This window comes from Lampetra planeri, chromosome 43, assembly GCF_965212315.1.
Source record: "Lampetra planeri chromosome 43, kcLamPlan1.2.h2, whole genome shotgun sequence".
NCBI lineage: Eukaryota > Metazoa > Chordata > Hyperoartia > Petromyzontiformes > Petromyzontidae > Lampetra > Lampetra planeri.
Genome location: NC_136149.1, coordinates 4,752,064 through 4,778,099, shown reverse-complemented (window position 1 = coordinate 4,778,099; position 26,036 = coordinate 4,752,064). Strand labels below are relative to the sequence as shown.

At 48.4% G+C, this 26,036-nt stretch overlaps 1 protein-coding gene across 1 annotated transcript in view; it reads left to right on the top strand.

The window, feature by feature from the left end:
• Nucleotides 1-26,036, top strand: part of LOC144732616 (uncharacterized) — a 146,662-nt gene that overhangs the window by 99,852 nt on the left and 20,774 nt on the right. Inside the window, exons 31-48 of the mRNA XM_078614111.1 lie at nucleotides 639-752; nucleotides 1,259-1,426; nucleotides 2,426-2,515; nucleotides 3,658-3,801; nucleotides 4,263-4,361; nucleotides 6,915-7,004; nucleotides 7,481-7,620; nucleotides 8,841-8,967; nucleotides 10,232-10,312; nucleotides 11,029-11,127; nucleotides 13,513-13,563; nucleotides 14,255-14,440; nucleotides 14,618-14,751; nucleotides 15,866-15,938; nucleotides 16,657-16,728; nucleotides 16,964-17,092; nucleotides 17,479-17,577; nucleotides 18,953-19,165. Coding sequence (XP_078470237.1) covers nucleotides 639-752; nucleotides 1,259-1,426; nucleotides 2,426-2,515; nucleotides 3,658-3,801; nucleotides 4,263-4,361; nucleotides 6,915-7,004; nucleotides 7,481-7,620; nucleotides 8,841-8,967; nucleotides 10,232-10,312; nucleotides 11,029-11,127; nucleotides 13,513-13,563; nucleotides 14,255-14,440; nucleotides 14,618-14,751; nucleotides 15,866-15,938; nucleotides 16,657-16,728; nucleotides 16,964-17,092; nucleotides 17,479-17,577; nucleotides 18,953-19,165 — 2,109 coding nt within the window. The remainder of the gene's footprint in view (nucleotides 1-638; nucleotides 753-1,258; nucleotides 1,427-2,425; nucleotides 2,516-3,657; nucleotides 3,802-4,262; nucleotides 4,362-6,914; nucleotides 7,005-7,480; nucleotides 7,621-8,840; nucleotides 8,968-10,231; nucleotides 10,313-11,028; nucleotides 11,128-13,512; nucleotides 13,564-14,254; nucleotides 14,441-14,617; nucleotides 14,752-15,865; nucleotides 15,939-16,656; nucleotides 16,729-16,963; nucleotides 17,093-17,478; nucleotides 17,578-18,952; nucleotides 19,166-26,036) is intronic.

Sequence of the window (26,036 nt, the reverse complement as noted above, 5' to 3'; positions counted from 1 at the left end):
GCTTTCATCCCACGGTGGATGGACAGAGTGCTGTGAACGACAGGGGTTCTCTGTGTTTGTGTTAAGGCCATGTCTGTCCAGTGCTCGCTGAGCTGCTGTGACTGCCATTATAAATTCGCACTCATTACACCACCAAACTTCTTGCCACACATGAACCACAATAGCTTGCTGATATCGTCAAGGAACATAAACCATCACGCAAACTCTGCTCATCCTCGCAGCGGCTTTTGGCTAACCATCGAACAAAGACGGTCACTGCATCGCACGCTTTCAGATGCGCTTTTGCGGCCCGTCTGGAACGCTCTTCCTTCTGATAATAGGAAGCCACTGGGAGACATGCGCTGTTAAATCCTAGATTGAAAACTCAGTTCTTTAAAACTGCTTTTGGTGTATCATTTGTTGTCCTTCCCCCGCACCTGCGAAAGAGGTTCAACGTACGTACATGCAAGGCAGTGTGTTTTCACGCTGCCTTGTTTTCACGCTGCCTTGTATGTGCGTCCACTTGGCCCTATGCAGTAGACAGCACTCGGACCCATTGCAGACGTCTCGAATAGCACGTTTTGGCTACGTGCTGTCAGAAAAGAAGTTCACCGTACATACACACGCGCATGCAAACGTCTCGTCTCTTATTCCCGTAGGAGACGCCGGGAATTCGGGATTGCCTGGTCGCCCGGGAGGCCAGGGCCCCCCTGGACAGGGATTCCCAGGAGCTCAAGGTCCCCCAGGATCTCCGGGACAAGTTGGACCTGAAGGTGACAATTTCTGCACTGACAATTATGATAATGGTGATGGTGGTTATGATGATGCTTCCAATAGTAATGCTGCTTATTATAATGATGATGGCGTTCATGGTAATGATGAGAATGGTTATGATTATGATTATGATGACAATCCTGGAAGAATGATGATTTTCATGATGAGAATGATGATTTTCATGATGACAACACTCGTGATGATTATGAAGATGCTTACAAAGGCAATAGTGGTGATAATGACTAGGATGACTGTGACACATGCAATGATGCTTATCGGCAATAATGATGATGGTTACAATTATTATGATAATGCCGTTCATGATGATGGCAATGATGTTTGCGATGGAAACGCTTATTGCTATGACGATGGTGATGAACGGCGATAACAATTAATGTAATCGTTTAGTCATTTAACCGGGTGAGAACTCAAGAAACCAGGATTGTATAATATGCAAGAGTGACCTGAATGACGATTGATGATGACGATCGATGTGCATGACCAGGTTCACTGGGGTCGAAGGGAGACAAGGGAGACTACGGAGCCCCAGGATTGAACATGCCGGGACCTCCGGGAGACAGGGGCAACCCTGGTTTCCCCGGCACGCCCGGTGGCATTGGATCACCAGGATCGCCGGGACAGCCGGGAAGGAATGGCTTCCCAGGCACACCAGGCAAGGCTCCCCCCCTTCCCCGTGAAATTTCGCTCGGCGATGCCACCACCCGTGTAGAGGACTCGGAAAGTCAACCCGCGTCTGTTCTTGCCTTCAATCGCGGCCCTCTCTTGCGACCGCTGACAGGGTTGAACGTTTCACGTGAACCCGCCGTGCCCGCCGCTTGTCCCCCCGTACGTCGCCGTTGTTTCATGCAAGCTGCCTCGGACCACTTGTTCCCGTTGTGGACGCGGTGTGGATGTGCGTGACGGTGCACGCACGTGGACCACCACCGTGTAGGTCGCACGTTTTTGTAGATGTGGGGTATACGGGTACCCCTCGCTTTACGCTGTTCGGTTTGCGCGATTTCGCACCGTATATGCGGTTGGAACCTGTTTATATCCAAACTTCGCTTTGTTATGCAGTTTCGATTCACTCTGCAGATATACGGTCGGACGCGGGATAATGTGGGCTCGGTGCACTGCTCAGCAGGCAGCTGTCCCATCTGGTGCATTGTGGGTTGGCTTACTGTGCGGTCCACGCTTTGCAATTTCGCTTTCAGCACCCTCTTTTTGGAATGCATCTACCGCATAAAACACGGGGCACCTGTACGTGTCATTACGCGTGCACTTTGTGTCACCTGACAATATTTCTTATTTCGATTTCCGAGTTCATTGCCTGATGACGCTCGAAGCGAATCGTCGGCATCGTTCGTTGCCGTTGAAAAGTTTCAGCCAGCGGTGTGGAGGAGTAGCTTTATCGGTAATAATTTGATCGATGCGTCGGCCATGTCTTAGAATGAGACATTAGTGGAAGGCGCCATACAAATCATTGTAAATTATTATAATTATTATTAAATTGCATCTCTGTAAACGTGGCACCTTTGGTTGGTTGGTGGAGGTATAACGGCGAAGAATTTTGGCTAAAAAACCACAGCTTGGTCGAAAACCTACTTTGAAAAAACCTGTGTGTAAAGTTGAACGACTTTAACGAATGGATACGTCCCGTGCTGTTTTCTAGGTTCCAAAGGAGACATGGGAGTCATGGGGACACCTGGGTCCTCTGGTCCTCCTGGTCCTTTTGGGCAGATCGGCCCACCGGGACCCAGAGGTAGGCCTTGGTTGCACAATATTTTAACCCTGTAGAATGTGGACTCCGGGATCAGAAGTCTTTTGGGCAGATCGGCCCACCGGGACTCAGAGGTAGGCGTTAGTTGCACAATATTTTAACCCTGTAGAATGTGGACTCCGGGATCAGAAGTCTTTTGGGCAGATCGGCCCAACGGGACCTAGAGGTAGACCTCGGTTGCACAATATTTTAACCCTGTAGAATGTGGACTCCAGGATCAGAATTCTATGTATTAGTTGGACCTAAAGGTGTGATAAAAATACAACTCAAATCGCAATTTCTCTTTCCCCACCTCCATCGCACTCCCTGCAGGGGTATGGGGGGAGGAGGTCAATTATTTTCTTGGTTCTTTCGGTAAAGTCACGTAGAAGGGAAGTAATAAAATAATAAAAATGAAACATAATAAAATAATTACTTCCCTTCTACGTGACTTTACCGAAAGAACCAAGCAGATGAATCCCTGCAGTCACGAAAGCTTTAAATCGAAATTTAGGTCAATTATTTTTTAATATTTTGACCCCGGGGTCAGAATTCTATTTGGGGTCAAATGTTATATCGCATTTACATACATAAAACTTGGCAATTAAACAAACTATTAAACACAAAATTAAATGTCACCCCACAATTCCTTCCATATGGCTGATGCAAATCCATCAAGACCACTGCCTTCTACAGCAATTGTGGTTTCTGTGTGCGTGTGTGTAACTCACGACCAGTGGAGAGCGGTAGTGTCGCGGTTAGCGCTGTGCTACAAACCCAGAGACCCGAGTCCGATTCCTGCTCACGGGTAACACCAGTGACGATTATCTGAACTGGTCCTGGGCCTCCCCTAGGACGACTCAGCCTTAAATGAACACCTGGTGCAGTGCGTAAAAAACACTGCCGCTGGGGAGACAAAGGCGGCCGGGCGTGGTGTTCGCCACCCACCCCCTGCCATGCCGGCCATCACAGGTGCTGCTCGCTAACGGCACTTGCCTCAACAGCCTGTTACAGGCGACACCACGGGGTGGGGGGGAGGGGTCTTTGTTTTGTGCTGTGTACCGCACTATGAGTCTGATAGCTGGTAACCGTGGTGATGCGGCACGTGTGTATTGTGTTCTGGCCGCGCTGTGCGATCTTCACAGGCAACGAGGGGCAGCCTGGCCTGCCGGGTGAACCGGGCGGCTTGGGCTTCAAGGGAAACAAAGGCGATCCTGGCATCCCTGGCCCATCCGTCCCCATTGGCACTGTGACAACGAAGGGAGAGAAGGGAGATAAAGGGTCTGGTGGTGAGTGATATAGCATTACGACGGCGGTGACGACAACACGATGACGATGACGATGATGTCGACAATGTGTGCGTATACATGATAATTTAAACCTTTAATGCACCGGCACAATTATCCACTTGCGAATGACCTGGGAACCACAGACAAGCCAGGAAGGCTGCAAAGGCGACAAATGACGTGCCATGTATGTGCAACGGAGAAGGATCATTGCCTGTTAGATATTTTTCAATTGAAGGCCGCAGCATTATTGACGAATGAGCTGAGTTGTGTCTTCTTCAGTTGTGCCCAGCCCCCCCCCCCTCTGATCTATACCTCCGCAGCCCCTCCCCTCTGTTCCTACAGCCCCGCTGTTGTCTGGTGGAATGAGACACCAAAAAGTCAACGGTCTTATGTTGCATATGTACACGTCCTTGTGCCAGTGCCAAAGCGACTTGCTAATTCCTCACGATGGTGCTTTGTAGGTACTCCTGGCATGCCAGGCCCCAAGGGATTCCAAGGACTGCCTGGCAGCAATGGGCAGCCTGGTCAGGCGGGTCTTCCCGGGACACATGGCCAGTCAGGTAAGATCACTACCGAGCACGGGCCGAGTGTCTCGCGGGTTGCGGCAGAGCCGTAGGCGAGTGGGTTAACACGATGGTGAAATATACCAATAGGGTTTTCCCCCTTTTTTCTGGCAACAAAACTGACACCTTTTGCAAGGAATCATGCTTACATTAACCACAATACTTGCAGTCAAATGCAAACAAAAAACAATACTCTGATAATGTATGCGTTGTCTTTGAAACTGATTGGTCCACACCAGAGACAGCTTTCTTTAGAGCCTAGTCTCATATGGTGTTGGACCAGATGACGCCAAAAGGCGCACAGTTCAAAGACAACGCACTACCAGAGTGATGATGGTGAAAGTTAACAGCGTGAGGTGCGTGGGGTTTACCAACCCCCCCCCACCCACCGAACTTTTTAAGGTCACCCCGGCGGCTACGGTGCCAGCGTAATGTCGCACACGTATTCGATTGATAGTAAAAAAAAACTAAAATAACGTGTCAAGAGTAGTATGTACTTCCGGCTGTGCCGGCATCATTGTCGACATTACACCGCAAATTACTCTGTTTAGATTTTACATCGCAATCGTCGCCCATCCCCCCGCCCTCCCCTGCACCTACTGTAAAAACATGCCAAGACCCAAAGACGAGGTCCACTGAGTTTAACTATGACTAACTAGTTATGACTAACTAGCAGAGGTGTGGACTCGAGTCATGTGACTTGGACTCGAGTCAGACTCGAGTCATGAATTTGATGACTTGCGACTCGACTTGGACTTGCATGACAATGACTTTGTCCCACCTATGAGATGTGGACTCGAGTCATGTGACTTGGACTCGAGTCAGACTCGAGTCATGAATTTGATGACTTGCGACTCGACTTGGACTTGCATGACAATGACTTTGTCCCACCTATGAGATGTGGACTCGAGTCATGTGACTTGGACTCGAGTCAGACTCGAGTCATGAATTTGATGACTTGCGACTCGACTTGGACTTGCATAACAATGACTTTGTCCCACCTCTGCTAACTAGTTATGACTAACTAGTTATGACTAACTGGGTGACCGGTTGCCAGCAGCGTGGACGACCGAAACAAGTTTATTTTACCGAAGTACAAAACCTTGAATTTTTTGATAATTGTTTTTTTACCCTTTTATCTGGCAACAAAACTGTAAAAAAAAAAGGTGTCAGTTTTGTTGCCAGATAAAAGGGTTAAAAAACAATTATCATATTTTTTCTTCTGGCAAATGAGGTTCCAATGGTGTAAATGCTTACCCCGAGCTCTCATACTCTGATGGTGCATTGTCCTTGAGTTGTGCGCCTTTTGGCGTCATCTGGTCCAACACCAAGTGAGACTAAGCTCTAAGGAAAGCTGTCTCGGGTGTGGACCTTTCAACTTCAAGGACAGTGCATACATTATCAGAGTTATGTTTTTTGTTTGCATTATGACTGCAGGTATTGTGGTCTATGCAAACATGACTCCTTGTAAAAAAAAGGTGTCAGTTTTGTTGCCAGATAAAAGGGTAAAAAACCAATTATCATATTTTTTCTTATGGCAAATGAGGTTCCAATGGTGTAAACGCTTGAATTTTTTGTTAGCATAGGGGACCACTTATTGGCAGCTATGCCTGTGTGACGCAAGATGCGTGCGGCAGCGGCCTGAAAGTGAGCATCCGACTGCCAGTCAGTGGCAAAGTTGCTATTGGTTTTACCTTTAAAATTACAACAACAAAAATCTGCAAAAACGTATATCTTCTGACACTTTGGATTGCATTGACCCAGTACGATCTTCATAAATCCAGTGAATGTGTTCAGTGGGTATTCCCCCTTTAACTCTGTTTGAAATATATACAGAACAATTCCTGTACGGTATTGCTTTGTGTCGCATTTGCATCCAACCACATCGTATGCTTATTTGTGCATTAAAACATAAATGTTATACTCTCTCCCCTTATTTTATGGCGTAGTACAACGTCACATATCCGTCCTGACCAATTAACCGCCCCCCTCCCCACTGAACCAGTGCGGTATATGCACGTGGCAGAAGCACAACAACTTTCTTTAGCTGTTGACAGATGTGACCTTTTCACATACAGTCATGCATTCTTAATTGGCATTCATTTTCTCGATCATATGTCTGGTCCCTGAGATATAACTGCTCAAAGCGAGCTACTAGTCCTTTGGTATTTGCATTGCCGTTGTGCTGTATGCCTTTTTGCGTTCTCTGATCGAAAACTGGTGATCCAATGCCATAGAGGAGGCTGTCCCTGGTGTAGGTCAATGCCTTTCAAAGACAATGCATACATTATCAAAGGACATTTCGTTGCATGTTTTACCACAAGGATGTGTGGCTAATGAAACCTTGATGCCTTGCAATAGATGTCTATTTGGTGTTTGAACATCTTAACACCTTTCTTTTTGCCAGAAAGGGTAAAGCCTCTTCCTTTTTCACCCTATGTCTGCGTGTCGTGTGACTGGAAGATGACGTACTTCTCCGGTGGCGAGGCCACAGTCTTACTGGACAGGACGCGCGGATGCCACTGATAATGCACGTCCGCTTTTGCACAGGTCCCAAAGGAGATTCTGGATTCCCAGGCAATCCTGGACAACCTGGGCAGCCGGGTCCCAAGGGCTCCATGGGAGAGATGGGCTTTCCAGGTATTTAACAGGAATATCAAGGATCCCAAATACCTCTTCCCCATTGCTTGTCTATCAGTCAATCTGTCTGCCTGTCTGTAACACGCGGGTTGTGATAACTGTTGAGATGTGAATATAAAGTTGTGTTTGCTATATTAGGGACTTACCCGATAGATAACTGGCAAGATATATTAACACGTTTCCAAAAACTTGGCATAAAAAAAACCCCAGCGCCAAATGGAAAGTCTTTTCGGCCAAGGCCTTGTGCAAGCCACGCCAGTCCCTGCGACGTTGTCACGTGCGACGTGATAATGTGTGACATCATCTGCCGACATCACACCTCATGTGACGTGATTTAATTTTCACGCCTCGGGAGGTAAAGCGATAATGCAAATTGCAGTACTTGCGAGGGCAAAATGCATCTCAGAAAGCCCCTCAGAATCCATTCCTGTGCTTGATTCTTTTTTTTTCCGAACTCTGTTTTGTTCTGTGTACAGGTCCTCCTGGTTCCAAGGGCATTCCGGGCAACCCAGGTCTCCAGGGTTCCCCAGGATCTCCTGGATTCTCTGGCATGAAAGGAGCTAAGGGCGAGTCTGCCCAGCCAGGCCAAGGAATTCCTGGACCACCTGGCCTAAAGGTGTTTTATGTCATTTTCAACACAAGAACGGTTTCACCTTTTTCTCAATTTGGTTCCAATTGTGCTACCTGGGTCGTGCCATTTGGAACTCTGTGCAGAGAAGTGAAAATGCGTGTGTTGGGGAACGGTTCCTCGGAAGGGGATGTCACAGAACTGTTTCCTGACTTCCCGTAAAGTGACAAGTTTTTTGTTCACACGCTAAGCGCACGCACATGCCCTGTTGCGGGAAGAATGTTTCGTTCCCACAGATTTAATCCTCGCGAGTTGGAATTTGGCCTAATCGAGTGAATAATGGAACGTAATGTGACCTTCGTGTGTTCAGTCGCTGCTCACCGGGTCGAGACCATCAACTCACTCAACTTGAAAAACCCAGTAAAATCACAGGCAGTGGCTTAGACCCTGGAGTCAAGCCCAGCATCTCAGCAATGCCGGCTCAGTGGTCTGACCCTTGATAGATTCGGCCACCTCTGTTCAATTTCCTGTAGTCCAGCACTGTGGAGGCAGAGCCCCCACTCTTGGGTCAGTAGGTACGAGGTTGTTTTTCTACTGCAGAGGCCAAGCCGTGCCGCTATTGTCGCACACGATGGTGCACGTATGTACGTATGTTGAACTTCATGCCAACTGTGCTAATCGGAGTGTCTCGATAGCTTGGCGACGCTGTATCCTCGCCGATGTCAGACACTGAAAACACATTGTTCAACCACCCCTTTACCTGCCGCCTGGCCCCCGAGGCAGCTTGAGATGGTCTCGTGGGAGCCAACATACCGTGGTTTGGTCAGGGCTCAACACGGACAATAGCTAGTGGAAAACCATACTCTTAGTTTTTTCGGTAAAGTCGCATAGGTAAAAAAATGAAATTAAAATTAATAAAAATAAAATAATAATTTTAATTTCATTTTTTTACCTACGTGACTTTACCGAAAAAAACTAAGAGTATGAATCCTTGCAGTCACGAAAGCTTCAAATCTAGAATTAGTGGAAAACCACCCATATGGCTCGGATGTGCCAGTGGAAAAGGGATACCACTGCCCCATATGGAAGAGGCCATCCTGCCGTGCATCCCATCTCTCACATTCAAAGCTGGCTGGGTTACCAAGGCCGGATTTGAGAAGCACTGCTGTACAAAATGCAGGCTGCATCCACCCTGGTGCTCCCCTTGAGTCGACCAAGCATTCGCTCGCGTGTAATAATTTCTATTGCGACTTTCTCTTCTTCAACAGGGTGATGTAGGGAGCCCTGGCTTCAATGGACCACCTGGACAGAAAGGTTCCCCAGGAACTCCTGGCCTTCCCGGGCTTCCCGGCAATCCGGGTTCAAAGGGAGATTCCGGGCAGCCAGGATTCCCAGGTGATTTTGAGAGAAATCTGTCCGGTGCTTAGCAGGAGAGCGCCACTCGGTGGGGTAGTCAACAGTCGTTATCCTATAGACCAGCGGTTGGGAACCTATGGCTCGCGAGCCATATATGGCTTTTCCAGTGACGGCATATGGCTCCCAGACAATTTTAAGTTGAAAAAAAAAAATCGGTTTGGAACTGATTTTAAAATACTTGTGATATTGCTTAATAATACTGTGTCATTTTAAAGTAAACAGAAATTAGTTTTGAAGATAACATTTCTTGGGTCACGGGTCCCGTGACCAGAAGTCACATTAAAAGTAAGACATTTAATTTATTATACGTTAAAAATACTATATGGCTCTCAATGAAATATATTTAGAAATATTTGGCTTTTATGGCTCTCCCAGTCAAAAAGGTTCCCGACCCCTGCTATAGACAGATTCTCACCCCCCCCTCTCCACCAAACAATGTGGTAACTCAGGTAAAGAACAGGTCTGAAGACGTCTGAAGACACTGTCTTTCCGACAGACCTGTTCTTCACCTGAGGACGGCTGCTTGCGTTGTGGCCAAAACGTCGTGAGAATTATTTTATTATGTTTTATTTTTTATATTTTATTATTTCCCTTCTACGTGACTTTACCGAAAGAACCAAGAAGATGAATCCCTGCAGTCACGAAAGCTTTAAATCGAAATTTAAATGTGGTAACTCCACCACAGGGTTGTTAACATGACATCAACGCTGACCCTCGGTGGACATTTGAGCAGAATATCCCCTGGAGTACAGTTCTCTGGTCACGGCACGTTCCGTAAAAACAATGCTAGGTAACGATGAGAATTGGCATTTATAGGGCACTTTAAATGCCTCAGCAACTCGAAGTTCCATGCATCACAGCTCATCTCAACCATTCTAAAGCTATCCTGCAGTCTAGCTGAGGGACCCACCAGTGGAAACTGTCCCTTTTGCGGCCCAAAGCACTGGGCATTATTATTCTATCAGTAGGGGGCGATGTTGAAATGTGTTTTTTTTCACAATGAAGCAATCTTTTCAAAATTGGCAAATTTGGGCCATCATGCTGGCATACATGGCCTATAATCAGCAACAGATTGTATATGATGATTGCCAACAGTGAAGAGAACTGCTTTTGGAATTTCATGGATCCAACGACCTCTGTAAAGCGGTTAGATGGGAAGAAGAGATTAATGCTCCGCGTATCGTCTTGTGTGTATGAGTGTCTTTTTAATCTATCATTGGATTTATTTTTGTTTTACGTTTAGGCAACCCAGGGCTTCCAGGTTCTAAAGGTCAAGATGGATTTCCCGGAGGACCAGGCCGTCCCGGAGGCCCAGGCTTGCCAGGTAAACTCATCGCCGCGCCCTGTGACCCACTGTCACGGCTGTAGGCTCAGGCCTGCAATTTCTGGACAGAAGGCCATCTGCTGGAGGGAGCTTTCAGATGGCCTCCCTGGAGGAAACTTATAGGCGTCTCTTCCACGCGTATGGGGATCGAGAGTTATACCCCCCTCGCACGTCCTGAATTTTCTCCAGGTACTCTGGTATCCTCCCACCTATATAAACACTCGTTGATGCATTTGGCCGAGCACCCCAATAGAAGACCGCGGGGCTTTGGGTAATCGTTGGCGCCGGTTTTGGCTGCCCTCTTGCTTGTCTGTGACTTCCCGCGCCTCTGTGTGAAATCTGTGCAAAATTACAAATTCTACAGGTTCAAAATGCCATTAAAGACTCTGCTGTAAAAACGTGTTTTTTAAATGTATATTCTTTATTGCAAAATTTATATTTTTTACAGTTTTTTAATAAACACAAAGCCAGAGAGCAATGTGCTACTTGCCAATTGATTTGCAAGTAGGCCTGCCGCGGTCATTCCGAAATGCCTATTCTGGGTTTCAAAGTGTTGCAGCCGTTTTCTGTCTCGAAGGTGACAGAGAGAATCAGATTGGCGTTCAATGCCCCATGCCGCTGGAGCCTGCAGCCCGCAGCCCAGTCTGAATTAAAATGTGATAATTGCCGCCTGGTGTGTCACTAATTGTGCCGGGCGCAAACGTGGACGTCTGTAGGAGATGCAGGCCGTCCTGGATTGCCTGGCCCGTCGGGAGAGAAGGGATTTCCTGGAAAGGATGGTATTCCTGGCACGGCAGGACCTCGGGGAGACCCTGGTAAGCACCGGAGGTGTCGCACGTGGCACCACATCGTTGCAGCTCCGTGTTAATTTTTTTGCGCTTTCTGGCAGCGATTGCAAGCATTTACACACCTCAACCCGAGCTATTAATACTCTGATACTTGAATTGCCTCTACTGTTCGCATTTCGGCATTCTCTGGTCTGACACTGGTGAGACATGGCCATAAAGAAGGGTGTCTGGTGTAGGCCAATCAGTTTCAAAGACAATGCCATATATTATCAGAGCCTTACTCTTTGGTTCTTTTGGTAAAGTCACGTAGGTATAAAATAACACAAGCGTGATGACGGATGCTTGTTTTGCGCCCGAAACGTCGTGATTTCTTTCATTTTATACCTACATGACTTTACCAAAAGAACCAAAGAGTATGGATTCCTGCAGTCACGAAATCTTAAAATCAAGATTTTTATCAGAGCCTGTTTGTTTGCATGTTTAGCCACAAGGTTGTGTGGTTAATGCAGACTTGATGCCTTGCAACAGATGTCTATTTGGTGTTTGAACATCTGAACACCTTTATTATTTGCCAGAAAGGGTAAAGCCTCTTCCTTTTTCATCGTATGTCTGCGTGTCGTGTGACTGGATGCGTAGCTCTAGAATTCGTCTCAATAGGTATCTATTTGGTGTTTGAACATCTTAACACCTCCTGTTTTATTGATCGAAAGAGTAAAGCCTATTCTTATTTTTAAGTATTTATACGCTGGCTCTGTCCGTTAATCTGTCACATGGGGGGGGGGGGGGGGTGGGGGGGACACTTTTAACGCTCGTCAAAGTGATCTGATCTGAACAAACTCGCAGAGTAAAGTCACGTTACTATTCGGGATGCAGCCGAGAAAAAGCTGCATAAGTTGATGAAAGGGGTTGCCCAAAACTGGAAGACACAATACACCAGAGATAAAAAAAAATTGAAAATATATGCAAACATGTTCTGTTACGACGGCTCCCTTTCGGCTTTCCGCACTGCTAGTCAAAGACTTCCGAAGACAATGCATGTTGGAAACCGTCACACACAATCCATGCGCACGCCTGGTTTGTCCAAAACCGTTTTCTAAGCTTTGGGACATTCGGCTTCTCTACCCCTCTACGAACAGCAAAGTGTCGCTTTGTCACTTGGACCGTAGGACACTCCTCTTGAAGGAACGTGTATTCTTAAATTGAGTTCTCGCTGAGAAAATCACAGCAAAAATCTGCCAAACTCTCCCGGCTGCATGGAGAGAGAAGTGAATTACATGCAGGGAGGTGGAATGGTTTCTCCCAGTCCTTTTTTGTTGTTGTTGTTGAACAAGAGCCCGTTACAAAGCACCAGCGGTAGGGGAAAGGCGTACGGGATATTCCGCGGACAACAAGCCCGAGGCCAGTTCAAGTTCAAGTTCATGTATTAGGTATAGCCCTGTGAGCCATTCGGCTCTTGAATCGGGTGCAACCGCAACAAACAAAAAACAAACACATGAACAAGAAAACATCTTAAAGTGAATATGTGACTAAGTGCAAACAGAAAATCTAAGAAAAGACAGCAAAATATTGCAGAAAAAACACTGTACACCAACGCTGTGTGCAAAAATCCCAGTGGGATGCAAGTGAAACAACAACAACAACAACAGTTGTCCACTGGGTAAGGGAAGGGCGATTGGGCTCACTGCCCCACTCACATAGGTGGAGCGATCAGTAAGGTGGTATTTCTATGGGGGGTGGGGGGGGGGGGTTTGTCCCAGTCCTTTATATCTGCATATAACAAAAGCAGAGGTGGGCCGGGTGGCTGAGAAGTCAGAGAAGCGCTGAGTTGGCACCACTGAAACCCTGGGTTTGAATCCAGGTTTCAGCTGCCTGTGTCTAACCCGGATTCCTAAGTGTAGTGAGTTGTTGAACCCAGTCTGGTCACCAACAACTGTGCAAAGTTCACCATCAAGAGTAGGCGTGGTACTTGAAACTTCATTAGGCTACATTTTCCACGTATGCATAGAGCGATTCGCACCCACCAGAGCAATGTGGAATTTCCGCCACTGGCTCAGGACTTTGAAGAGGAGAATAATCCCGCCTTGGGCTGGCACGCGACAAACCGGGACGACCGCTGTGTGCCGCGCCTCTTTGAGGTCGCGATCGAACAGCAATTTGTCCATTTGGCGAACTTTGTGCACGGGACGAGAAACCAAAAAGCTAAATGACCCACTTAGATTTTCCCGGTGGATGATAAAATACAAAGAATCGCATGATTAATGGCGCGGCTTCCAGCCCGTTAAACCTTCACAACCGCTCGCCCGCTGCGTAGCTTCCTGCGCGCGTGCCCAGAGTGCGTTTTGCGCGCGCGCTGTGGCAGCGCGTCCGCGATCGCCGTCGTAAATAATAACCCACTTCGTTTTCCTTTCCCAGGTCCGCCTGGCAGGGGAGCTCCAGGTCCCCCGGGGAACCCCGGCTTCCCAGGTATGGTGCATAGCCGGAAATCCAATCCTGCTCAGTGCAGGGCTGAACGCTAATTGCTGCGGAATTTATAGGAACAGTCAAATATTATTGCTGCGTGCCTTAAGCGATAATTTTGTAAATTTCCAACATCTGTTTTTTTTTTAGACCGGTGCTGATCCATTATATATTTTTTTTTAATGTGATGGACTTGCTATACATGTATAAACAATCATAATGCGAATTCATCCTAGTGATTAAGTTTCTTCAATCACGACAGCTTACTATTTAAAATATATAACTATTATGGATAATATATATTTTTAAACAATAGCCCAGTACAGAGCACGAATGGCGGGGAGAGGGGGTAGAGACATTCAGCGGATGACAACGCCCCAATACTACAACACATCACCGTCAGCCTTCATCCACTGCTGGATGAAGGCCTCCGCGCAGGCTGTCGCCACCCCTTATCGGTTTTGCGGTTGTAACCAGCCGTCTAGCTTCTGCACGTGAGCAAATCCAGTCGCTCAGTCTCCACGGTGGACGTACTCCATCGGGGGGGCGCGCTCCCTCCCCTGGCTGCCGCTCCGCCCTTAGTCTCGCCCACCGGCCCAACGCGGTCGCATTTCAACGCGGCGTTGATTACAAATTGCGGAATCGTAGTGCAGTGCCGCCCGTGACCCCTTGTTGTTGTTGTCTCGTCTACATCTAGGTATAAAGGGAGACCCGGGCCGTCCCGGTGTGGGCGGGGTCCCTGGCTTCAGTGGCGCAAAGGGCGACCCTGGAGAAAAGGGGCCCATGGGCATCGATGGACCCCCGGGTTCTCCTGGTCCTCCCGGGCGAACTGTAGAAGGGGTCAAGGGCAACTCGGGTCTCCCTGGACTTCCAGGCCTCCCAGGTGAGGTCTCGGTGACCGCACTCTCACACCCGCGACGCTACACCGTGAAAACCTGACCCGCCGTGACCCTCCTGAAAATGGAAGCCGAGAGACTCGGCGAGGCTTTGCACGCGCGTACGAGCGTAGTGGCAACAAAGCAAATGGCGACATGGCGCGTCTGTGTTTGTGTTCTTACAGGAAACCCTGGCTTCCCAGGCCAGCCTGGGTCCCCCGGGATTGGCGGAATCAAGGGGGAGCGTGGCAACCCAGGACTCCCCGGAAATTCGGGCTCGTCCGGCTTGAAGGGGGAGAGTGGCTTTCCTGGACAACCCGTGAGCTCACGCCCTCGTACCGTCTTCCTCCGGCCTTGCTTCCCTTCAGTTTCTCGTCGTTGTGTAGCCTCCCCAATGTTCTGTATCCTTGTTGGTGCTACTTGTGTTGTGTCGCGAGACGAAGTATCACGACGCAACGCCCGATCCACAAATAGGAAGGACACGTCACCACAGCGGTACCACTCCGTTGCTCCTGTTGTCCGGCTTGACCACCTGAGTGTGAAATTGCCGCCATTGCTCTGCGTCGACATCGACAGCCGTACGAAAGACGCAGATGAGACGAAGTTTCCACTCGAATCTTTCACAGAGCAGCTGGAGAACTTCCCGAGAACAGCCCGTAAACTTGTTTACCCAGGAAAGCCTGATTCTCAGGATGGTTGTTATTTCTCCCCCACCCACCCCCGCTAAGCAACGTCCTGCTAGATTTTTTTCCCAGTAGGTGGCGACAGTCGCTACTTTTGCCAAAGTAACCACTTCTGAAATTCGTTCACGTGACCTCTGGTCCACACGTTCAGGGGAAGCACTTTCACACCCATTCTGCCACTGAGAGTAATATTTGACGCACGGCATCTTCTTGGTTCTTTCGGCAAAGTCACGTAGAATGGAAATAATAAAATAATAAAAATAAAACTGAATAAAATAATTCTCACGACGTTTCGGCCACAACGCAAGCAGCCGTCCTCAGGTGGAAAACAGGTCTGTCGAGAAGACAGAGTCTGAATGACACATCCCAGGCTTGGAGCGTCAAAATAATTATTTTGTCAAGGTGCTCTTCCCCCTTCCATCCCAGCTTGTGGCCGAAACGTCGTGAGAATTATTTTATTATGTTTTATTTTTATTATTTTATTATTTCCATTCTACATGATTTTACCGACAGAACCAAGAAGATGAATCCCTGCAGTCACGAAAGCTTTAAATCGAAATTTAGTTTTGTTTTATTTGTAGTTTTTGTTCGTGATTTGCTTACCTTTCCTATACTTTGCACTCCTATCGTGTTTTTGTATTGTTTTGTTGTTGTAATGTTCTTACATGCCCCTACTGGACGTCTGCGAAAAAGAGCTTTACAGCTCATCGTATTTCTCCAATAAAAATAAACATTCTGATTCTGTTTCAGGGCAGCTTGGGGCGGCCAGGGTTCGATGGCCCCAAGGGCGACCCGGGTCCTCAGGGTCCCCCAGGATTCCCTGGTGAGTTCTCCCTCGCTGCCGCCACGCTCGGGTTACCAACTCTGAGTTTAGAATGAGATGGAGCGGGTCATGGGAAAGAGACGACGAATATCTCATGGCACCATAAGAGGTGGGAGAGGTACAGGTTACAGCATGGTCTTGAGAGGTAAATTTATTGCACAATGGACATGAGGCAGCACTTTAATGTTTTAATGTTATGAGAAGACAGATATCCCAGGACATCAGCTACCTTAAAAAGATGGTGATGATGATAATCCTAGGAAGCCCAGGAGAGGTGGCAACCCTACACTGCACAGATCTCACGATTCTCGCTGTTCCTTCAGAGCAATACGTTTCTTTAATCAACGATGCTCAACACGGGCACAGAGGCTAGACAGCGCTGAGCGGCCAGAATCTGAGAGAGCACTTTGGAAGGTGCAGGTGATATGAACTCGTAGAATTCTCGCATTGCGCAAGGTTATAGAAACTTTGCCCCTGATGACCAAATCACCCAGATTTCAGCATTAAATTAGTACGATGCGCCTTGTGTAAACATTGGTACTGGGGAGACAATGGCGACTGGGCGTGGTGCTGGTCACACGACACCCTGATGGGCCATGCCGGCCTCATCGCCTCGCAGTACTTGTCCCAACAGTCTACGTGGTGATGGGGGGGGGGGTGCTTCCGTTTCTCTCTCTGTGTACTGCGTGGCCTGACCAGTTTTCATTCTGTCTTGCAGGTATGAAGGGCTCTTCTGGCCTCCCAGGCATCAACGGGGGCTCAGGAGAGAGGGGCTTCCCTGGGCCACCAGGTGAGAGGTTTCTACCACCCCCTCCGCCACCACCCCAAAAATAATGATACATCCATCGCAACGCGGCACCGCACGATTTACTTTGCCTGTTGTTTCACACGGCTACCGCGGACACTCCCAAGTCGTGCACTGAAGAGGAATCGCGCGGCACGACCACGCTTCAGAAGTTCTACATACACACATACACCACCACCATCACTGCCGCCGCCTGCAACCTCCGCTGTTCCTCGCCTAGGTCCTGAAGGTCCTCCCGGCCCCCGGAGCCCCGTCTCGTACGTGAAGGGAGACCAGGGCCCGTCGGGCAACCCCGGTCTGCCCGGCCCACGTGGTCCTCCAGGCCAGCCCGGCCAGCCCGGACTGCCAGGTGAGTCCTCTGCCCAGCCACTTGAGTCGGTCGAGATAGGGGGTGGTTTTGGTGGGGGTGGGGGAGGGGGTCACTTGTAATTGTTTCTTTTTGACAGGGCCCCTGCCCCCTTCACTTCAGAAGTTCAGGAGTGTGTTCGCCGAGTGAAGTTCCTTGAGCTCTACGGCCATTTTGAAAGGGCGACTCATCGCAAGCATTTGAAAAGGGCACCCCTAGTGGCAACTGTCTCTGTGGGCAAGTTGTGATGAGTTTTTCCCAGTCGAGAGCGGCGATTGCTGTGCGTGATCTCTAGTGAATGATTTTAAGGGCAATATTTAAAATATGGAAAGTTTGGACCACTTGTCACCTCCTGACAAGTGATATTTTTGTTTCCCCATCATTCTCAGGTTCTTCCGGTCAGTCGGGAGGACCAGGTGAGGACGGCCTTCCCGGAAGTGATGGGCCGTCTGGAAGGAAGGGCCAGACTGGGCCGTCTGGTCGCACAGGTGAGACTCGGCTGCACCGCAATGTCACCTTTGTTCCTGTATTTATTGTTGTTGTTGTTGCTACTGCTCAGATTTGCATAACTGATGCTTTGTTTTTAACCTGCACCATTTTTAAACCAATTATTTGTACGTTTTGGTCTTCGTGCTGTTCTTATAGGACAAAGCGTTGCTGTGTTTCACAGACGCAATCTGCGGTCATTTCAATAGCAGGATGCCGCGTTGCCCCAATTTATTAATTTGCGGTTACATTATTAAAACGTGAAAATGTTCAACCACGACGCCAGAATACAGTGGCCTGCTCTTTCCAAATCACGTCACTGGATCTTTAATTCCGTCTGCTTTAACTAGCGGATGGATTAACCAGGGTGGTGGCCTACCAAACATGAACCACGGACATATAAATGTGTCGTGAAACCCACCACCCGACACAGCCTTATTAGTAAGGTTTGTCACGTAAACAACACGCGCCATTTAGTTACTACTTTAGCACACCAGTGCGTTGGAGATGAAACCCACAACATTCACAATTTTTGAGTGCGACGTTTCGCTGGTGATTACAACAACAGCCTCATCAGGCGATAGCCAGAATTGTGATGAAGTCCTCCTGTTTCGGTCTTAAATAGAGGGAGTGACGGTGATGTCATCATTATGGGCCTATTACGGTGCTAAGACCAGAGGGGCGTTAGCGTAGTCATAAATGTTAATGTGTCTGACGTTGTCCCAAAAGGACGTTTTCCATATCCGGTTGAAATAAAGTTCACTACTTGACTTCTAATATATGCTCGCCACAATCACCACCACCACTCGCCTTCGATTAGCTTCCCGCACCTCCGATTAGCAGGGTTGGCGATGCACAGTGCGAAAGAAGTTCAACGTACACACGTGCACACTGTTCATTCATTTGTTTCCGTTTTAATGAGGTCAACAAAAATAAAATAAGACAAAAAATAATATATCACGATCTTTCGATCGCAACACAAGCGGTCCAACCGAGTTCGATTCCTGCTCACGCCCATAATTAACGGCAAATACCAGAGCCGATCCTGGGCCTCCCCGAGGTCGACTCAGCCTTCAAAATGAGTACCTGGTGCGGTGGAATTTTTGAGAGATGCGGTGGTGCTGGCCACACCACTCCATTGCGTGTCGTCATGCCATTGCTACTCGCCAATGGAACTTTTGCCCAACAAACAGTCTGTTCTGGGGCGCCACGGTGGCGTGATGTCAACCACCTCGCCTTGTTGAGTGCAGCAGCACGGCTGACGTCGAAACGGTCAGGCTGCTCGTCCGAGTCCTCGAGATGGACAGAGAGCGGATCGATAGAGCGAGGAACGGCGAGGAACGATCGTCGCTAACGGACGCGCGTCGCTCATTTCAGGCGAGCGAGGATTCCCAGGCCCGCAGGGCACCGACGGAATTCCCGGAATCCCGGGACAGCCCGGCCCTCCCTCCATGCCGCACGGGTTCATGGTGACGCGCCACAGCCAGTCGGTGGAGGTGCCCACGTGCCCGTCGGGCCTCGTCAAGCTGTACGACGGCTACTCGCTGCTGTACGTGCAGGGCAACGAACGCTCACACGGCCAGGACCTCGGTAAGTCGTGGACGTCGTCAACGTCGTCAACAGCGTCGGGGATCGCCTCCCCTGGCCTTCGGTCATGAACTTCCTCACTTAAGTTCGTCTTCCCTCACCTTCCCGCATAAAAGTGCACACGCACCGCCTCGCTCGCGGTCCCCAATGGGTAAGGCAGCAGCGAGAGCCCAGTGTCACCCCTTCCTCTCAACTCAGGAGAACAGCGTTTAGGACTTACCAGAGGTCGCAAACGGGTTTTGATTCCTTACCCGTACCCACATCCGGCCACACCAGGGTCGCAAACGGGTACCCGTACCCGGCTGGGTACGGGTACGGGTAGCCGAGTATCGGGTAGGGTACGGGTATCGGGTACCCGGTTGCGACCTCTGGGACTTACCGTCCCCCCACGTCACAGTTTGTGCTCTGGGCTTCCACTGCAAGAATCACCTCGTGGTCTCCATCGTGAACTCTGCTTCTCTTCTTTCGTCGGTTAACTCTACTCCGATATGTCCGTTAACTCTACTGCACCGTGTCAGTTAACTCTACTGCACCACGCCAGTTAACTCTACTGCACCGTGTCAGTTAACTCTACTGCACCATGTCAGTTAACTCTACTGCACCATGTCAGTTAACTCTACTGCACCGTGTCAGTTAACTCTACTACACCGTGTCAGTTAACTCTACTGCACCGTGTCAGTTAACTCTACTGCACCGTGTCAGTTAACTCCACTGCACCGTGTCAGTTAACTCCACTGCACCGTGTCAGTTAACTCTATTGCACCGTATCAGTTAACTCTACTGCACCGTGTCAGTTAACTCCACTGCACCGTGTCAGTTAACTCTACTGCACCGTGTCAGTTAACTCCACTGCACCGTGTCAGTTAACTCCACTGCACCGTGTCAGTTAACTCTACTGCACCGTGTCAGTTAACTCTACTGCACCGTGTCAGTTAACTCCACTGCACCGTGTCAGTTAACTCCACTGCACCGTGTCAGTTAACTCTACTGCACCGTGTCAGTTAACTCCACTGCACCGTGTCAGTTAACTCTACTGCACCGTGTCAGTTAACTCTACTGCACCGTGTCAGTTAACTCTACTGCACCGTGTCAGTTAACTCTACTGCACCGTGTCAGTTAACTCTACTGCACCGTGTCAGTTAACTCTACTGCACCGTGTCAGTTAACTCTACTGCACCGTGTCAGTTAACTCTATTGCACCGTGTCAGTTAACTCTACTGCACCATGTCAGTTAACTCTACTGCACCGTGTCAGTTAACTCTACTGCACCATGCCAGTTAACTCTACTGCACCGTGTCAGTTAACTCTACTGCACCGTGCCATTTAACTCTACTGCACCGTGTCAGTTAACTCTACTGCACCGTGCCATTTAACTCTACTGCACCGTGTCAGTTAACTCTACTGCACCGTGTCAGTTAACGCTACTGCACCGTGTCAGTTAACTCCACTGCACCGTGTCAGTTAACTCTACTGCACCGTGTCAGTTAACTCTACTGCACGGTGCCATTTAACTCTACTGCACCGTGTCAGTTAACTCTACTGCACCGTGTCAGTTAACTCTACTGCACCGTGTCAGTTAACTCCACTGCACCGTGTCAGTTAACTCTACTGCACCGTGTCAGTTAACTCTACTACACCGTGTCAGTTAACTCTACTGCACAGTGTCAGTTAACTCTACTGCACCGTGTCAGTTAACTCCACTGCACCGTGTCAGTTAACTCTACTGCACCGTGTCAGTTAACTCCACTGCACCGTGTCAGTTAACTCTACTGCACCGTGTCAGTTAACTCCACTGCACCGTGTCAGTTAACTCCACTGCACCGTGTCAGTTAACTCTACTGCACCGTGTCAGTTAACTCTACTGCACCGTGTCAGTTAACTCCACTGCACCGTGTCAGTTAACTCTACTGCACCGCGCCAGTTAACTCTACTGCACCGTGTCAGTTAAATTTACTGCACTGTGTCAGTTAACTCTACTGCACCATGTCAGTTAACTCTACTGCACCGTGTCAGTTAACTCTACTGCACCGTGTCAGTTAACTCTACTACACCGTGTCAGTTAACTCTACTGCACCGTGTCAGTTAATTCTACTACACCGTGTCAGTTAACTCTACTGCACCGTGTCAGTTAACTCTACTGCACCGTGTCAGTTAACTCTACTACACAGTGTCAGTTAACTCTACTGCACCGTGTCAGTTAACTCTACTGCACCGTGTCAGTTAACTCTACTGCACCGTGTCAGTTAACTCTACTGCACCGTGTCAATTAACTCTACTGCACCGCATCAGTTAACTCTACTACACGTGTCAGTTAACTCTACTGCACCGTGTCAGTTAACTCTACTGCACCGTGCCAGTTAACTCTACTGCACCGTGTCAGTTAACTCTACTGCACCGTGTCAGTTAACTCTACTGCACCATGTCAGTTAACTCTACTGCACCACATCAGTTAACTCTACTGCACCGCGTCAGTTAACTCTACTGCACCGTGTCAGTTAACTCTACTGCACCGTGTCAGTTAACTCTACTGCACCATGTCAGTTAACTCTACTACACCGTGTCAGTTAACTCTACTGCACCGTGTCAGTTAACTCTACTGCACCGTGTCAGTTAACTCCACTGCACCGTGTCAGTTAACTCTACTACACCGTGTCAGTTAACTCTACTGCACCGTGTCAGTTAACTCTACTGCACCGTGTCAGTTAACTCTACTACACAGTGTCAGTTAACTCTACTGCACCGTGTCAGTTAACTCTACTGCACCGTGTCAGTTAACTCTACTGCACCGTGTCAGTTAACTCTACTGCACCGTGTCAATTAACTCTACTGCACCGCATCAGTTAACTCTACTACACGTGTCAGTTAACTCTACTGCACCGTGTCAGTTAACTCTACTGCACCGTGCCAGTTAACTCTACTGCACCGTGTCAGTTAACTCTACTGCACAGTGTCAGTTAACTCTACTGCACCGTGTCAGTTAACTCTACTGCACCGTGTCAGTTAACTCTACTGCACCACGTCAGTTAACTCTACTGCACCACGTCAGTTAACTCTACTGCACCACGTCAGTTAACTCTACTGCACCACGTCAGTTAACTCTACTGCACCGTGTCAGTTAACTCTACTGCACCGTGTCAGTTAACTCTACTGCACCGTGTCAGTTAACTCTACTGCACCATGTCAGTTAACTCTACTGCACCACATCAGTTAACTCTACTGCACCGCGTCAGTTAACTCTACTGCACCGTGTCAGTTAACTCTACTGCACCGTGTCAGTCAACTCTACTGCACCATGTCAGTTAACTCTACTACACCGTGTCAGTTAACTCTACTGCACCGTGTCAGTTAACTCTACTGCACCGTGTCAGTTAACTCCACTGCACCGTGTCAGTTAACTCTACTGCACTGTGTCAGTTAACTCCACTGCACCGTGTCAGTTAACTCCACTGCACCGTGTCAGTTAACTCTACTGCACCGTGTCAGTTAACTCTACTGCACCGTGTCAGTTAACTCCACTGCACCGTGTCAGTTAACTCCACTGCACCGTGTCAGTTAACTCTACTGCACCATGTCAGTTAACTCTACTGCACCGTGTCAGTTAACTCCACTGCACCGTGTCAGTTAACTCCACTGCACCGTGTCAGTTAACTCCACTGCACCGTGTCAGTTAACTCCACTGCACCGTGTCAGTTAACTCCACTGCACCGTGTCAGTTAACTCTACTGTACCGCGCCAGTTAACTCTACTACACCGTGTCAGTTAACTCTACTACACCGTGTCAGTTAACTCTACTGCACCACGCCAGTTAACTCTACTGTACCGTGTCAGTTAACTCTACTGCACCGTGTCAGTTAACTCTACTGCACCGCGCCAGTTAACTCTACTGCAACATGTCAGTTAACTCTACTGCACCGTGTCAGTTAACTCTACTGCACCATGTCAGTTAACTCTACTGCACCGTGTCAGTTAACTCTACTGCACCGTGTCAGTTAACTCTACTACACCGTTCAGTTAACTCTACTGCACTGTGTCAGTTAATTCTACTACACCGTGTCAGTTAACTCTACTGCACCGTGTCAGTTAACTCTACTGCACCGTGTCAGTTAACTCTACTACACAGTGTCAGTTAACTCTACTGCACCGTGTCAGTTAACTCTACTGCACCGTGTCAGTTAACTCTACTGCACCGTGTCAGTTAACTCTACTGCACCGTGTCAATTAACTCTACTGCACCGCATCAGTTAACTCTACTACACCGTGTCAGTTAACTCTACTGCACCGTGTCAGCTAACTCTACTGCACCGTGCCAGTTAACTCTACTGCACCGTGTCAGTTAACTCTACTGCACAGTGTCAGTTAACTCTACTGCACCGTGTCAGTTAACTCTACTGCACCGTGTCAGTTAACTCTACTGCACCATGTCAGTTAACTCTACTGCACCGTGTCAGTTAACTCTACTGCACTGTGTCAGTTAACTCTACTGCACCGTGTCAGTTAACTCTACTGCACCGTGTCAGTTAACTCTACTGCACCGTGTCAGTTAACTCTACTGCACCATGCCAGTTAACTCTACTGCACCGTGTCAGTTAACTCTACTGCACCACGTCAGTTAACTCTACTGCACCACATCAGTTAGCTCTACTGCACCGTGTCAGTTAACTCTACTGCACCGTGTCAGTTAACTCTACTGCACCATGTCAGATAACTCTACTGCACCGTATCAATTAACTCTACTGCACCGTGTCAGTTAACTCTACTGCACCACGTCAGTTAACTCTACTGCACCACGTCAGTTAACTCTACTGCACTACGTCAGTTAACTCTACTGCACCACGTCAGTTAACTCTACTGCACCACGTCAGTTAACTCTACTGCACCGTGTCAGTTAACTCTACTGCACCGTGCCATTTAACTCTACTGCACCGTGTCAGTTAACTCTACTGCACCACGTCAGTTAACTCTACTGCACTACGTCAGTTAACTCTACTGCACCACGTCAGTTAACTCTACTGCACCACGTCAGTTAACTCTACTGCACTGTGTCAGTTAACTCTACTGCACCGTGCCATTTAACTCTACTGCACCGTGTCAGTTAACTCTACTGCACCATGTCAGTTAACTCTACTGCACCGCGCCAGTTAACTCTACTGCACCGTGTCAGTTAACTCTACTGCACCGTGTCAGTTAACTCTACTGCACCGTGTCAGTTAACTCTACTGCACCGTGTCAGTTAACTCTACTACACCGTGTCAGTTAACTCTACTGCACCGTGTCAGTTAATTCTACTGCACCGTGTCAGTTAACTCTACTGCACCGTGTCAGTTAACTCTACTGCACCGTGTCAGTTAACTCTACTGCACAGTGTCAGTTAACTCTACTGCACCGTGTCAGTTAACTCTACTGCACCGTGTCAGTTAACTCTACTGCACCATGTCAGTTAACTCTACTGCACCGTGTCAATTAACTCTACTGCACCGCATCAGTTAACTCTACTACACCATGTCAGTTAACTCTACTGCACCGTGTCAGTTAACTCTACTGCACCGTGCCAGTTAACTCTACTGCACCATGTCAGTTAACTCTACTGCACATTGTCAGTTAACTCTACTGCACTGTGTCAGTTAACTCTACTGCACCGTGTCAGTTAACTCTACTGCACCGTGCCAGTTAACTCTACTGCACCGTGTCAGTTAACTCTACTGCACCGTGCCAGTTAACTCTACTGCACCGTGTCAGTTAACTCTACTGCACCACGTCAGTTAACTCTACTGCACCACATCAGTTAACTCTACTGCACCGTGTCAGTTAACTCTACTGCACCGTGTCAGTTAACTCTACTGCACCACGTCAGATAACTCTACTGCACCGTATCAGTTAACTCTACTGCACCGTGTCAGTTAACTCTACTGCACCACGTCAGATAACTCTACTGCACCGTATCAATTAACTCTACTGCACCGTGTCAGTTAACTCTACTGCACCACGTCAGTTAACTCTACTGCACCACGTCAGTTAACTCTACTGCACTACGTCAGTTAACTCTACTACACCGTGTCAGTTAACTCTACTGCACCGTGCCAGTTAACTCTACTGCACCGTGTCAGTTAACTCTACTGCACCACATCAGTTAACTCTACTGCACCACATCAGTTAGCTCTACTGCACCGTGTCAGTTAACTCTACTGCACCGTGTCAGTTAACTCTACTGCACCATGTCAGATAACTCTACTGCACCGTATCAATTAACTCTACTGCACCGTGTCAGTTAACTCTACTGCACCACGTCAGTTAACTCTACTGCACCACGTCAGTTAACTCTACTGCACTACGTCAGTTAACTCTACTGCACCACGTCAGTTAACTCTACTGCACCACGTCAGTTAACTCTACTGCACCGTGTCAGTTAACTCTACTGCACCGTGCCATTTAACTCTACTGCACCGTGTCAGTTAACTCTACTGCACCACGTCAGTTAACTCTACTGCACTACGTCAGTTAACTCTACTGCACCACGTCAGTTAACTCTACTGCACCACGTCAGTTAACTCTACTGCACTGTGTCAGTTAACTCTACTGCACCGTGCCATTTAACTCTACTGCACCGTGTCAGTTAACTCTACTGCACCGTGTCAGTTAACTCTACTGCACCGCGCCAGTTAACTCTACTGCACCATGTCAGTTAACTCTACTGCACCGTGTCAGTTAACTCTACTGCACCGTGTCAGTTAACTCTACTGCACCGTGTCAGTTAACTCTACTACACCGTGTCAGTTAACTCTACTGCACCGTGTCAGTTAATTCTACTGCACCGTGTCAGTTAACTCTACTGCACCGTGTCAGTTAACTCTACTGCACCGTGTCAGTTAACTCTACT